Source organism: Typopeltis vanoorti, chromosome 22 (genome assembly GCF_054136105.1).
Source record: "Typopeltis vanoorti isolate ZY-2024b chromosome 22, IOZ_Tvanoo_1.0, whole genome shotgun sequence".
Lineage (NCBI taxonomy): Eukaryota > Metazoa > Arthropoda > Arachnida > Uropygi > Thelyphonidae > Typopeltis > Typopeltis vanoorti.
This window is the reverse complement of record NC_143570.1, coordinates 34,679,868-34,694,317: the sequence shown is the minus strand read 5'-3', so window position 1 is coordinate 34,694,317 and position 14,450 is coordinate 34,679,868. Positions and strand designations below refer to the sequence as shown.

General features: G+C 36.7%; 1 protein-coding gene across 7 annotated transcripts in view; it reads right to left on the bottom strand.

Moving 5' to 3' along the window:
- The window catches only part of LOC150094297 (protein mono-ADP-ribosyltransferase PARP4-like), an 879,331-nt gene that overhangs the window by 842,512 nt on the left and 22,369 nt on the right, over window positions 1-14,450 (bottom strand). For all 7 annotated transcript variants that reach the window (XM_090411811.1, XM_090411815.1, XM_090411816.1 and 4 more), the window contains exon 2: window positions 13,677-14,072. In XM_090411811.1, the coding sequence (XP_090267937.1) occupies window positions 13,677-14,066 (390 nt within the window). In that variant the 5' untranslated portion in view covers window positions 14,067-14,072. The remainder of the gene's footprint in view (window positions 1-13,676; window positions 14,073-14,450) is intronic.

Below are 14,450 nucleotides of genomic sequence, written 5' to 3'. Positions count from 1 at the left end.
TGAGGGACAGATGTCTTAGACAACGAAATAGGGAGAACAAGAGGTTCAAGAGTTTTGGATTTGGTCATAGAATCAGAAGAGCTGATAATAACTGAGATGACATCTCTTCCCCCCACCCCACCCCATTGGAGAGAGTGACCGTGTGTTTTGACTTGGAAGATGAATAGACATGCAGGAGTATCAAAGAAAAAGGAACGTATGTGGAATTATAAGGCAGGTGATTATAATAGTCTTAGATATCAACTTGGGGAAGTTCCATGGAGGGTGTAATTGGAAGGCTAATGTTAGTGCTTGTGAAATTGCGAAGGAATATTTGTTAGCAGCAATAGTAAGCTGTATTCAATGAGTGAAGAAGAGGACATAACTTGGTGTAAAGTGGACGACAAACAATATCAAACAGGAACTGCAGGTGAAAAAGAGGTTATGGAAGAGATATAAGGGGAGCGATGGAGAGCAGATGCATGAAGAATATAAGACTCAGGCCAGAAGAGTGACTAATACGGTGAGGAAGGCAAAACTGGAATATGATAAGAGATTTGCTAAGATCCAAAGATAATTCTAGGAAATTTTCTAGCTATGTGGCCAGTAGGAGGAGAAATGATTGTGGAAGAATGACATTGTGATGATAAAAATGGGAACAGAGTGACTGATGCAGAGAACATAGTGAAGTTGTTCATTAAACACTTTATTGGAGTATTTCATCCTGGAAAAGTAAGTTTTAATGCTAGAGGGATTAGGGCAGGTTTGAGGTTTAGAAGCACAAGAGAAGAGTGTGTTCCAAATACTGAGTACCCTGGATGTCAGTAAAGCTGTGGGACTGGATGATATTTCACCACAGGTTTTGAGAGAATGCATTAAAGAACTGACAGCTCTGTTGACCTGACTTTTCAATGGAAGTCTGGCTATAGATAAGGTACCCAGGGAATGGAAGGAAGGTAAGATAGTACCATTGCATAAGGAAGGTATCAGAGAGCTATGCATGGTGGGGCTGTATCAAGGAGGTAGAAGGTTACAAGTGTGGTCCAACAGGGCTCAGAACTGGAATCTGTATTGTTTAACTTTTATATCAATGACATTGTCAATGGATTACAGGGGAATTTTTAGTTGTTTGCAAATGATGTGAAGCTGGGAAGGATTATTAGTAATAGTGCAGATGCAGCAGCCCTGCAAGAGGATTTGAATAAACTAGACATATGGATGGGCAAACGAATGGGGAGTGTTGGTTTAATGCAGCGAAATGTAAAGTTTGAAGTTTGGGATACATCGATGGGAGGATGCATACTCGATTGGAGGAGCTGTACTGGAGGAAATAGGGGGAGACAACAGATCGGAGGGTGATGATTGATAGAAAACAGAAATTCAGGGGAAAATATTACAAAGGTGGTTAAAGTAACCAGATTGCTGCAATACTGAGAAGGATGCTAACCTGTAGAGATAAAAGAGTTATCGTTCCATTGTATAAGACCCTAATCAGACCACACTTAGACTACTGTTTTCAAATTTGATCCCCAGGATTTGAAGGGGATAAATTAACTGTGGAAAGGGTACAGAGGCAGATAACAAAGATGGTTTCACGACTGTACAATGTCAGTTATGAGGATCGGCTGAGGAAACTGCAGAGTTTGGTAGATAGAAGAAGGAGAGCTGATATGATTGAGACTTTTAAACTGTTGAGAGATAGTTGCAGGGTTGACACTGGGAAGCTCTTTCGGTTGGTGGAACAGTGGGAAGGAGCGATGACAAGGGACCCATCCCTGGAAGTTACGAAAGGAAGCCGTGAGCAAGAGGGTGGTTGAATCATGGAATGCATTCCCTGATCGAGTGGTGAGAGCAAGACCAGTCAATGAGTTCAAAGAGTGGTATGATAGACTTGGTGTTTCCTAGGAACTACCTACCACGATGAGTCTTTTGACTCCATGGAGACCTGAATAATAGTAATAATAATTAATCAACAATATTAATTATCATTTTAATTACTAATTATAATTATTCAAGGACTAATTACTCAATAGTAATTATTATCAATTACTGTTAGTGTCACTTGTAAATATAGATATAATATTATATTCAGGGAGTGAGTTAACAGTAATTAATTACAATTAATATTAAGTAAACATGCCAACTTTGAAACAATAAATAGCTCATGGCTTTAGTTGCAAGTCACCAATCACAACTGAAAGAAGCATAGGCTAATGCCCTGCCAACAAATCATGTCTGTTAATGTCATATGGCATCTTCACTATTGTTTATCGAGCCATAGTAGTGAGTCACTGACTATGCTCACCAGGAGCACATTAGAACAAAGTTTCACCTGTTATTACTCATGATAAATGTTACTGATCCAACACTTTTATTTGAGAGCGAGAGCACATGCCAACTTTGAAGCAATATGTCCAATTCCAATAAAAAGACCCAAAATACTGATGCAAGCAAACGAAAAAAAAATCCCATAAAAGAACAGTGGTCCTTAATACTAGCAATTATAATAAAAAAAATAAAGAGACTGCACCACTTATTAACTGCTAGATTAAGTATGAGAAATTTTCTCTTTGGATGTCATATGGCCATAGATGTCATATGCTTATAAAGAACCATAGTTCTTTATAAACATATACAATCATCGATAGGTTTCGCCAACTAAAGTCTGTCTGACTTCTTCAGGACAAGAAATCTGTACACTAACATTAAATGCTAAAGAATGGAGTAACAACAGTTGAATCAATTAAAATTGAAGTGACCTGTAACATCAAGAGCATGGAGCATGGAGTCTTAGTCATTGTCGCGTTTTATAGTTTTTCGCCAAGTTAAGTTCTGCTAAACATAGTGAATTTATTAAGCTTTTCCAAAAGTCTTTTAGTATCATGCCTTGATTTCTGTTGAGATTGTCTCCTGTCTGTAGTACCAGTGCAGCTTCTTTAAAGTTTCTACATTTGAAATCTTCTTCAATGTATGACACGGAGCTGTTGTCCCAATCGATAGCATAGTTTAAAATCAAGAAATGATGGGCTAATCCTGAGGTATCTGTTAGCATTAAGTCTTAGTCATTGTTTGTTGATCGCGTTTTTATAGTTTTTCACGAAGTTGAGTTCTGCTAAGCATAGTGAATTTATTAAGCTTTTCCTTGTCTTTTAGTATCATGCCTTGATTCCTGTTGAGAATGTCTCCTGTCCAGAGTACCACTGCAGCTTCTTTAAAGTTTCTACATCTGAAATCTTCTTCAATGTACAGCATGGAGATGTTGTCCATGGAAATCGAGAAATGATGGACTAAACAGATACCTCAGGATTAGCCCATCATTTCTCAATTTCGAACCACTCCATCGATTGGGATAACAGCTCCATGCCGTACGTTGAAGAAGATTTCAGATGTAGAAACTTTAAAGAAGCTGAAGTGGTACTCTGGACAGGAGACAATCTCAACAGAAATCAAGGCATGATACTAAAAGAAAAGTATTTTGAAATTGGAAAAGCTTAATAAATTCACTATGCTTAGCAGAACTCAACTTCGGGAAAAACTAAAAACACGATCAACAAACAATGACCAAGACTCCATGCTCCATGCTCTTGATGTTACGTGTCATTTCAATTTTAATTAATTTAACTGTTGGTACTCCATTCTTTTTTAGCATTTAACGTTAGTGTACCCATTTCTTGTCCTGAAGAAGCCAGACAGACTTTAGCTGATAAAAACTTGTTGATGATTGTATATATTTATAAAGAACTATGGTCCACTAACAAATCCAAAAAGAAAATTTCTTATATTTAGTGTTAAAGGGATCAAATATTAATAGTTACAATAAATGCAAGATTCTTCTTTAGTCTCTTTCCATCCACTGATATAGGCCTCCCCCTCCCCCCTGGACTTTCTAGTTCTGTCTGTCTTTAGCCAATGTCCACCATCTCATTTCAAACCTTTGTAGATCATCTCTCCGTGTTCTTTGTAGGCCTTTCCTTCTCTTGGTATCCATTCAATGCTTAATTCTACCCACCTTTCATCTGGCAATCTACTAATATTGCCAGTCCATCTCCACTTACATGTTTACAACACTTCACAATATCTCCTATTCATCATCTCTCTAATTCTAGTATTTCTTATTATATCTCTTTTTTTTTTTTTTTTTTTTTGTTATGTGGAACATTCTTCTCTCCAAGAATCACTGTGTCACATGCAACTATCTTACTGTTGTTTAGTTATTGCTCTGTCTCACTTCCAAGGTAAATAGTGGAATAATACATATATTAAATAGCTTTGTTTTTAGGCATAAAGGAATCTTATTACAGATAATCCTTATACAACCAAATTGCTTTCTTTCCTTGTGTGAGTCTTCTACTTATTTCTTTATCTTGTTTTTCTTTAAAACTAACTAATTGGCCAAGGTCAATATATTCCTCTGTTTAAATCGAGAATCAGTAAACCATTTCTGTTTACTGGTTCATTTGTGTAAAAATATGTGTTGCAATGTGTCAGTTTCACTATTTTATGAAAGCAATGTGTGTGTGTGTTTAATTGTCTGCACCTTACAAAACCACATAGGTCAATTTACAGGTTAGGCTTATATCTTGAGTAGCATTTAGGTATTTCTGTTTTTTTTCCATATTCATCTACCTTAAAAACAACTCTAGTCTCCCACAAAACTAATAAACTCACATTTTACATTCACTGATCTTTTTCTGTAAGGTAAGACAAAAGAAACAAAACAATGTTAAATAAATAAATTAATAAAACATGCAACTTTCTGCTTGAGATAAGCTGTTCTGTCTTCATTTCATTCACTGAGAGAAACAAACAGAGGATAAATGATGAGTTGACTATACGAGCTTTATTATGTTCACCACCTAAGGACTACAACCCTTTCAACAAACATAATGGAGTGTATAATATTCCATGCTCTGGTGGTCTTTCTTACATAGTGCAAACATCTAGAAGTTTCAAAATAAGACAAAAAAGAACACCTTAGGCCTAGCTTTCTACTTTTCCCACACTCACTATAATGCTGAATGAGACAAGAGCTGATGCCTTACATACAGGACAACTTCAATGTCTGCAACATAAAAGAATCTATGATGGTTATCCACTCACAAGACACACTCACCAAGGAATGAGTCCATGTGATACTTGGAAGTCACTGATTAGATCTTTCCACACATCATACTAACTTTTCTGCCAACTATCATGGATACTGATAATAGAAAAATTGGTGAGAAGTAGGATACAGAAATGAGTTGATAACAGCAGTATTCTCTGCGGTAATTAGCATGTGTTTGTTAATGGGAGATCATATTTTATTAACTTATGTACTATAACAAGGTGACAAAAACCTTGGACAGGGAGATGCAGATGCAGTGGTGTACTTGAATTTTGCAAAATCTTTTGATAGACAGTCACACAACAAGCTGTTAAATAAATTGAAACAGATGGAATTGGATAACAGACTTCTGAGTTGGATCAGTGGCTGGCTATCAGATAGGTATCAGAAAAGTTGTATATGGGGATGCGGTATCCTGAAAGAGGAAGGGCACTATATGGTGTACTGCAGGGGATCATTTTAAGGGCACTGTTGTTCAATTTTTGGGGTGCTTAAGGGTCAAAGCTGTATAACTGAGAGGAGACCTCCACATAGCCTTTAAAGGAATGCAGAGAACCGACCAGGGCTTCTGACTTAATGTCCAATCCTCACCTTCTCGTGGTGCACCCTGTTGGATATCTACTTGGATATTGAATGAACAAGGATGGGCTGGCAATTTGGGATTTAGTCGACCTAATTATATTTTTTTCGTTAAACCAAAATAAAAAATGATGGTACAACATAAAAAATTTCATGCCGGCTGGGACATCGCCTGGTTAAACAAGGTCCCCGTTGTTTTCACCAGGGAACCAGGGCGAACAGCAAAAAGTCAGCTACTGAAATGAATCTGAAAACAAATCCCAACTCAACATCACCAGAGTTAAATATCGGTACTATCAACATAAGAAGCCTAAATGGCAAAGAAATGGAGCTAGCTGAGGAATTAGATAAGTATTAGATAAAAATTAGAACTCCATGGTGGACACAGGAAGTTAAAGAGGCAGTGAAGGAAAAGAAGAAAGCATATCAAAAGTACCTGGCAAATAAGTCAGCTTGTGCTCTTAGAGAATACAGAGACAAATGCAAGAATGCTAAACACTGTGTAAAACTAGCTAAACAAAAGTCATGGGAGGACTTTGGCAAGAATATAGAAAATAAATATCAAGAAGGTGGTAAGATGTTCTAGAGGTTGTTGAAGAAGCTTAGGAATGGAGGAAAGAGTTCTGTAAAAGGAGTTAAAGATGATAAAGGTGACATGAAAATGGGAGAAAAAGATATCCTTGAAGTATGGAGTAATTACTTTGAAAAACTGCTAAATGAAACAAGCAGTGATGACAGCACAGTGGTAAAAAACACTGACCAGGCATGCAGTCAGGAATATATATCCATACTTGAAGTAGAAAAAGCCATCAAAATCTTGAAATGTGGAAAGGCAACAGGAGTAGATGATATTCGACCAGAAATGCTGAAGTATGGTGGTATAAAAGTCTTACAGTGGCTGCGCTGCATAGTTCAGAAAGCCTGGACAGAGGGACGAATTCCTGATGATTGGAGTAGAGCTCTCACAGTACCATATATAAAAAGGGAAATAAAACTGAATGTGAGAATTACAGTTACAGAGGTATTTTCCTACTGAGGGTTCCTGGCAAGATCTATGCAAGTATAATTGAGAAACGGTTGAGAAGAATTGTGGAAGAAAAGTTTGGTGAAGAACAAGCTGGATTCAGGCCAAATAGAGGCTGTCAGGATCAGATCTTCACTTTACGACAAATAGTCGAGAAAGCATGGGAATATAACAAAGATCTGTATTTAAATTTTGTCGATTTGGAAAAGGCATATGACAAGGTGCCAAGAGAGAAGCTATTTAATACGCTGCAGTTATATGGTGTCAATGGGGCATTATATCAAGCAATACTTAGTCTTTATTTGAGTTGTGAGTCAGCAGTTAGAATTGAAGGAAGTACAGGAAGATGGTTTAATGTTAAATCTGGTGTGAGACAAGGATGTACATTATCCCCTCTGTTATTCATTATCTATATGGATCACATTATGAAGGAAAGTGGTATTAAACATGATATCAAAATTGGAGATGTTGTGGATGATGTTATACTTCTAAATAAATCCGCTACAAGTCTGCAAGATTCTCTGACTAAATTGAATAGCTGTTGTAATAGATATGGTATGAAGGTCAGCAATAAAAAGACAAAGACAATGAAAATAGGCAGAATCATTGAAAATGTCAATCGTGCTGTGAATGGAGAACCTGTAGAACAAGTGAAACGTTTCAGTTACTTAGGCACGATTTTTAGTGAAGATGGTAAATTAAATATAGAAATAGACAACAGAATCAGCAAAGCTGGTATGATAGGAAGTCAATTGAATAAATTCATATGGAATAAGAGAGAAATTAGTCGGAACACTAAATTAGCTGTATACAAGACAGTGTTCAAACCAGTTTTAACTTATGGATCTGAGAGCTGGGTCAGAAGTAAAACACTTGACCAAAGACTAGAGACGGCAGATATGAGAGTCCTGAGAAAGATTATAGGCATGAACAGATGGCATCAATGGCAATATCATATTAAAAACGAGGATATTAGGAAAGAACTTGACATTGTCACATCCAGGAATGTGTTAGCAGAGCTAATCTCAGGTGGTATGGTCACTTAAACAGAATGGGCGAAGAAAGATTAGCAAAACAAGTGTTCTCTGTCAGGTTGGCAGCAAAACGACTCAGAGGAAGACCAAGATATAGGTGGATTGATACGGTATAAAGTGCCTTAGACGATAGAAATATAAGATCTGATAATGTTGGAATCTTGACAAGTAACAGACTGATTTGGAGGAAAATTATAGATAGGAAGTTAGTAATGATGTAATTTTTTTCATGTAGTACTATTACATCCTGTACACTAGTGCTTCCCAAACTTCTGGATGTCAGTCCCCCCTTTGCAAAAATTAAAATATTTCACGGCCCCCCCTCAAAAAAAAATCGTAATAGAGAGATATGTTATAATAATATTTATTGTATTTATATTCAATACAAAACATACACAACGAATATTGCAAAAATCAAATGCATATATTACATTTTTTGCTTCTTACCGTTTGGTTCTGAAGACGATGTGGGCTGTTCTGGTAAAATATGAAATACTGTCCTTTTTTTGAGTCTGTTTCTGCTTGTTCTGATTGTTCATGGGGATTTTTTTGTATTTTTTATCAGCCACTTATCCATCTCAGGATTAAATTTTTTAACGTAGAATAGATCAAATAATATCACCACTTACCGATACTGGCACACCACAGACTGATAACATGAAATTAGTGAATGTTACCTGAATAAGGGATCCCCGGACCAGGAACATTTTTCTCTTTTGTGACTTTTCTCCCTTTACGTAATTAAGCCTAACACGAAACAGACAGCAAAGGCAGGTTATTAAAACTGCATATGATTGGTGCGGTATTAACAAAAGATCGTGTAACCAAAAGATAAAAGCATAACTTACAATTGAGTTGAAATGCTAACTCTCTTCAACCGAATTCCACATGTGAAACTTCCATAACATTCATTATATATATATATATATTACAATCAACCCTCCTATAACGCGATTAATTCGTACCGCGTTATATGGAAACCGCGCTATAAGAAACTCAGAATTAGTACAAATCGGATGGATTCGCACCACGAGTTTTGAGAGAATGTGCTAGGGAACTGACAGTGCCTTTAACCTGGCTTTTCAATGAAAGTCTGGCTTCGGCAAAGGTGCCCAGGGAATGGAAGGAAGGTAAGATAGTGCCATTGCATAAGGGTGGTAACAGACTGGAAGTGTCTAATTATAGGCCAGTCTGTGTGTCATTAGTAGTTGTTAAGATCTTGGAGAAAGTAGTGAGGGACTGTATATAGCATTGGGCAGATGAGAGTAATGTTAACTGTGAGAGTCAACATGGATTTGTGAAAGGGCGCTCTTGTTTTAGCAATATGCTAGCCTTTTATAATAAAGTTACAAGAACATTAGATGAGGGAAAGGCATATACTGCAATTTTCTTAGACTTAGGAAAGGCATTTGACAGGGTGCCACATGATAAGGTGATATTTAAGTTGCAGCATATGGGTCTGGATGTCAGATTGGTCAACTGGATTCAGGATTGGCTGTCTGATAGGTATCAGAGAGTTGTGTATGGTGGAGCAGTTTCAAGGAGGCAGAGGGTTACAAGTGGGGTCCCACAGGGCTCAGTACTAGAAATAGCTTCAGCTATTTCCTGGAGTAGAGTACCATCAATGTGATACACAGCTCGTAATCTACTTATCCCAAAAAGCATAACTTTACATTTCTTGACAATAAACTGACAACCTATTTAAATCGTCCTGCAAGCTCTCCACATCATCTTGATTAACTATTATTCTACCTAATTTCACATCAGAAACAACTCAAACATTACTTCTTTCATTTTTGGAAATTATGGAGACAACTACCGTGTTTGAATAAAAACTTTAGTTTACTATTACTAAAATTTTACAATTCGACGTTTCGACCTTTATGTTAAGGTCATCTTCTGGAGCGTACAAATATACACAGGAAACAAGCTATACTACAATCATACTGGTTCGTTAAAGACACTGACTAACCGCTACCACAATTGTTGGCCTGACCTCTGGTGGGAAAAAAAAAAAAAAAAAAAAAAATTGTACATCAGCGCTAAAGTCCTATTATTTGTGTTGTCTACTATATACATATATTAACATTATATTGACATCATTCCAGCCAGTTGGAGTGGAATGGTTTCTAATAATAGCAGATTGGCTAGAGTCCTGACTTGTGTTGAATCTTTCAAATTAGGTTGGCTGAATGTGTGCCATCCAGATCCTTGGAATTTTCATACCATCTTTATTGTTGATATTTGGGTGGTTTATCAGGATTTCGCAGGATTCTTTAAATTTTCTTTCGTACCATGTTTTTGTACGGTGTAAGGAGCAGGTGCTTTTCCAGTTGATTTGGTGTAAGGTGTTGAGTGCGTGGTCTGAGAGGCCTGCTTCACCATAATGGTTATATTTAATGTGTCTAATGTGTTCTTTTTTGCGTATAGGGATTGTCCGTCCTGTTTCACCAATGTACGGTAAGTTACAGGTGCAGCGGATGCAATAGACTCCAGGATGTGCTAATGGGAGGAGAGGGTCCTTAGAGGAGCTGAATATGGTTTTAAGTTTAGTGGGTGGTTTAAAGGTGGCATTAAGGTTATAAGGTTATAAGGTTAAAATTTCCAAAAATGCATTCGGATCACCGTGCGAGCCTAAAAGAAAGGATTACTTCTTTCAGGTTATTTCCGATATCCTTTATGTACAAATTAAGCAACAATGGTCCCAGCACTGAACCTTGCAGCACACAACTAGTCACTTGTTTTTGCTTCGATTCTGTGCCTCCATATACTAGTTTTTGATATCTATCAGTGTCATATCCATTCCCCATTTGTTCTAATTTACTTAACAGAGTTTTACAGTATTCTGTTAAATGCTTTTGCAAAATCCAGCAGAATTGTCATGTATTTCCTTCATCCAACTCAGCTGCTGCTCTATTATAAAAAGTAAGTAAATTACTAAGGCATAACGACCCTTCACAAAGCCATGTATGACCCTCATACAGTATCATATTTTTTATCTACCCATTCTTGAATTCTCTTTTTTACCAATTTTTCTAGTACTTTAAGCACCACACCTGAGATTCTGATTGGTCTATAATTTGCTACTGTAGTCTTAGAACCTCCCTTATGCAAAGGAATTATTTTGTCCTCTTTCCAAATGCTTAGAACTCTACCAAGCCAAAAGCACTGCCAGTTTCCTTGCACATTCTTAAAACACCCTGGCTGATATCCCATCTAATCCCACAGCTGCATTTACATTGAGATTCTCCAATATCCTAAGAACCTCCAATTCATCCACTCTGTTCCCATATTAGTGTCTGTCACACAGATTAAAGCAGTAACTTCACTAGGATGATATATCATTGCAAAGTGGTCACTCAGTAACTCAATTATTTTATCCTCTTCTCTTTCCTTGTGACCATAATCACTCCTTTTATTTAAATTGCTCGGCTCATTGCTCAGATATATTCTTCTCATAATCTGATTTTGCCTTCCTTGCCAAGCTGGTCACCTTCTTGCCTGACCGTACTAATGTTCATGAGTTTGCTGGTCACCTTTCTCTTTAGTTAAGCGCCTCCGTAGTGCAATTGGAAGAACGACGGTATGTTGCACACTTCGATTAGAAAAGGCCTAAGTTCGATTCTTGTAATGACGGGAAGAATCTTTATATGGACTTTTTCAATCGAAGGTGAGTTAGCCGATCTCATGTGGAGGTAGCAGAGTTTTTTATCCCGGAAACTCAGGTTTTTCATCCCGCATACAGACAAATCGGCTCTTCAGAACACACGCAATTTACAGACAAAAAAATACTAGCTGTGGTGGTAGTGGTTGTGGGCAGATGGCGTTGATGTAGGTGATTGGTAGTAGTGGAGACAGAGAGTTGTAAGGTAGGTGTCCTCCCGCGATGAGTCTTCGGACTCCTTGGAGATGTCACGAATAATAATAATAATACCCTCCACAGCATTTTCTTCTTCTGTAGCTCGTGCTTAATGATATTACTCATCCATCTAACTCCTACCCGATTAACCCTCCTTACCCTAGATATACAATTTACAGATTTAAGCTTCTTCCTAATGATGTATTTTTTTGATTTTTGTATTTTGATGGTAACAAAATACAAAAATCATTTATTATTTGAAATCATAACTAGTTTTGTCTTGCTAAGAAGACTTCAACACGTGCATAACAAGCAAAGAGGTATACACCCTCTGTCCAAAAAGAAACCGAACTTTTGACAGAAAATAAAACACAGGCCAATTATAATTATTCAAATGTTTTTGGGATACTGTTGAGGGTCGTGGTTACTACCGCTTGAACGTTTTCAATGGTGTCATATCGCTTCCTTTCATCGGCAAATGAAGTCGGTGGAAGAGAAAGAAGTCACAGGGGGCTAAATCATGTGAATACGGCGAGTGATCCAACACACAAACTTGGTTTTTGCTCAAAAACTGTCTCACAATGTTTGAACGATGAGATGGTGTATTATTGTGCAAAAGTGACTAGCTGCCTGCATCACGATATTCATGCCATACGCGACAAACTCTCGCTATCAATTGCTCCAAAACTTCGAGATAAAACTCGCCGTTGACTGTATGGCCAGGTGGAACAATTTCTTTGTGGATAATGCCCTTGGAATTGTAGAAACAAATCAGCATTGTCTTACTTTTGACTTCTCCAAGCGACTTTTTTCGGATGCCCCCTCTTCTGGTGGTCTCCACTAATCACTCGGGAGACCTCTGTTTCGGCTCCAACTCAAAACACCACCACATTTCGTCACCAGTAATGATCGTTTCAAGGTGGGTTTGAGTTGCTATGAGTGGTTTTAATGAGGTCTTTGCAGTGTTCAATTTGATACATTTCTTGATCATCAGTCAACTTGTGGGAACAAATCGTGAATTCAATTTACGAAGGCCCAAACTCTAGGTCAAAATGTTGTGCACAGTTGATTTTGGAATCCCCAATTCATCTTCAATCAATCGCACAGACAATTTCAGGTTTTCTTTGATGAAATCATGCACTTTTTGCATGTTAACTTTGCTCAGTCCAGTTTTTGGACGGTCAGACTTTTCGTCGTCCTCAAGCATCTCACGACCACTTTGAAATCACTTAAACCACTCGTAAACTTAAGTATGGGATATGCATTCATCACCGTATGCTTTTTGAAGCATTTTGTATTAAACTTGGTAAAACCTTTCCCAAGTTTAACACAAAATTCAATCGCAACTCTCTGTTTGAAACTCATTTTCTGACCGTTTGTCAAAACACAAGTCACTCTTGGCACTATAACTCGGCTTCTAATGAAACAAATGTCATAAACAGTTGAAACAACACTAATGAAGGTTGCCACTTTCGACAACAAAAAAGATACAACAGGTGGCGTCATCACTAGCTTCTATTTTCGAAAAGTTCAGTTTCTCTTTGGATGTACAAAATAAACATTACTAGAGAGAGAGAACTGTTATAATATATTAGGTTACAAATGTATCCCACAGGATTGTTAAGAATATTCACCTGAGTATGATCTCATGTATGTTAAAGCTGAATGGCTGAGAAATAACAGTCAGATGTTATAGCTTAATTTTGTATTAAGGTTTCTCAATCAGCAATTCTTTGAATCAACAATTTGATTTACGTAAATATCAATTTCCTGATACCATCCACATAATTTTTAATGTTGTCAAATGCCTACATTAATTCTTCCGCCTGTATCATTATTAAATTTAATGAAACAATAATTTAAGATGCTATATCTTAAATTATCATTGAAATACTTAAATAATACATATTCCAATGGAAATTTCTTCTTCTCCACAGTGATTGTACTACTTAAATCCCAACAAATTGAAGAAGCATTTGTTAACCTTTTTTAAAAAATTTATTCATGTTATTTATCAAAAAAATACTTGCACATTTCTGTGTAGTAAATTATTTAATATTTAAATAAATTTTATATACATAAAAGATAACTTACATCTTTTGTAACTGTGTATGAAGTCAGTCCTCCATTATCAATAATTTTTCTCTTTTGTCTTTCTTTATCTTTCAAAGTTACTAATGCAGAAAACTCAAAAGCAAACTTGCATCCTTGAAATATAAGATTTTCACTACTGGCATTTTCACTTGGTGCTAAATCTTCTGTAAATTCACATGCTGTGTGTCTTTTCTGTTCAACATCAGAGTGATCGAGATTTTTTTTATTCTTCAGATTTAGTAAGTAGTTCTCAAACTGGTGACTTTCTGATGAAAATGTTGGCCAGTTTCTTTTTTTCCTATTTCTGTCTAATTTTATTTCAGATGAATGAAGTGATGTTAAGTTATTCACTATCCCCAAAAAATAAGGCAGTGTGTGAGAACTTGCCATTATTTCCTTAAAATAAATAAATATTTAAATATACATATTTAAAATATATATTTATAAAACACACAAACATATATAATTGGAATAAATATTGCACATAATTTCAAATAATTTATTATATACAATAATAAAATATGGCAAAACTGACCTGTTAGTTACTTATTATTACAGTAATCTCCATGGAGTCAGTAGACTCATCGCAAGAAGCCCATTCAACCAGCAATGTGTGTTTATCATATTGAACCTTGAAATCAAACTGATGCTATGGTCTGCCTTCCCCCATTCTGCATCTGGATTGCCAACTTTTTCACTGGCCGCTCACTATGTGTCATGGTGGATGCCTTACTCTTCTCAGATATCCCCACCAATGCAGGAGTACCCCAGGAT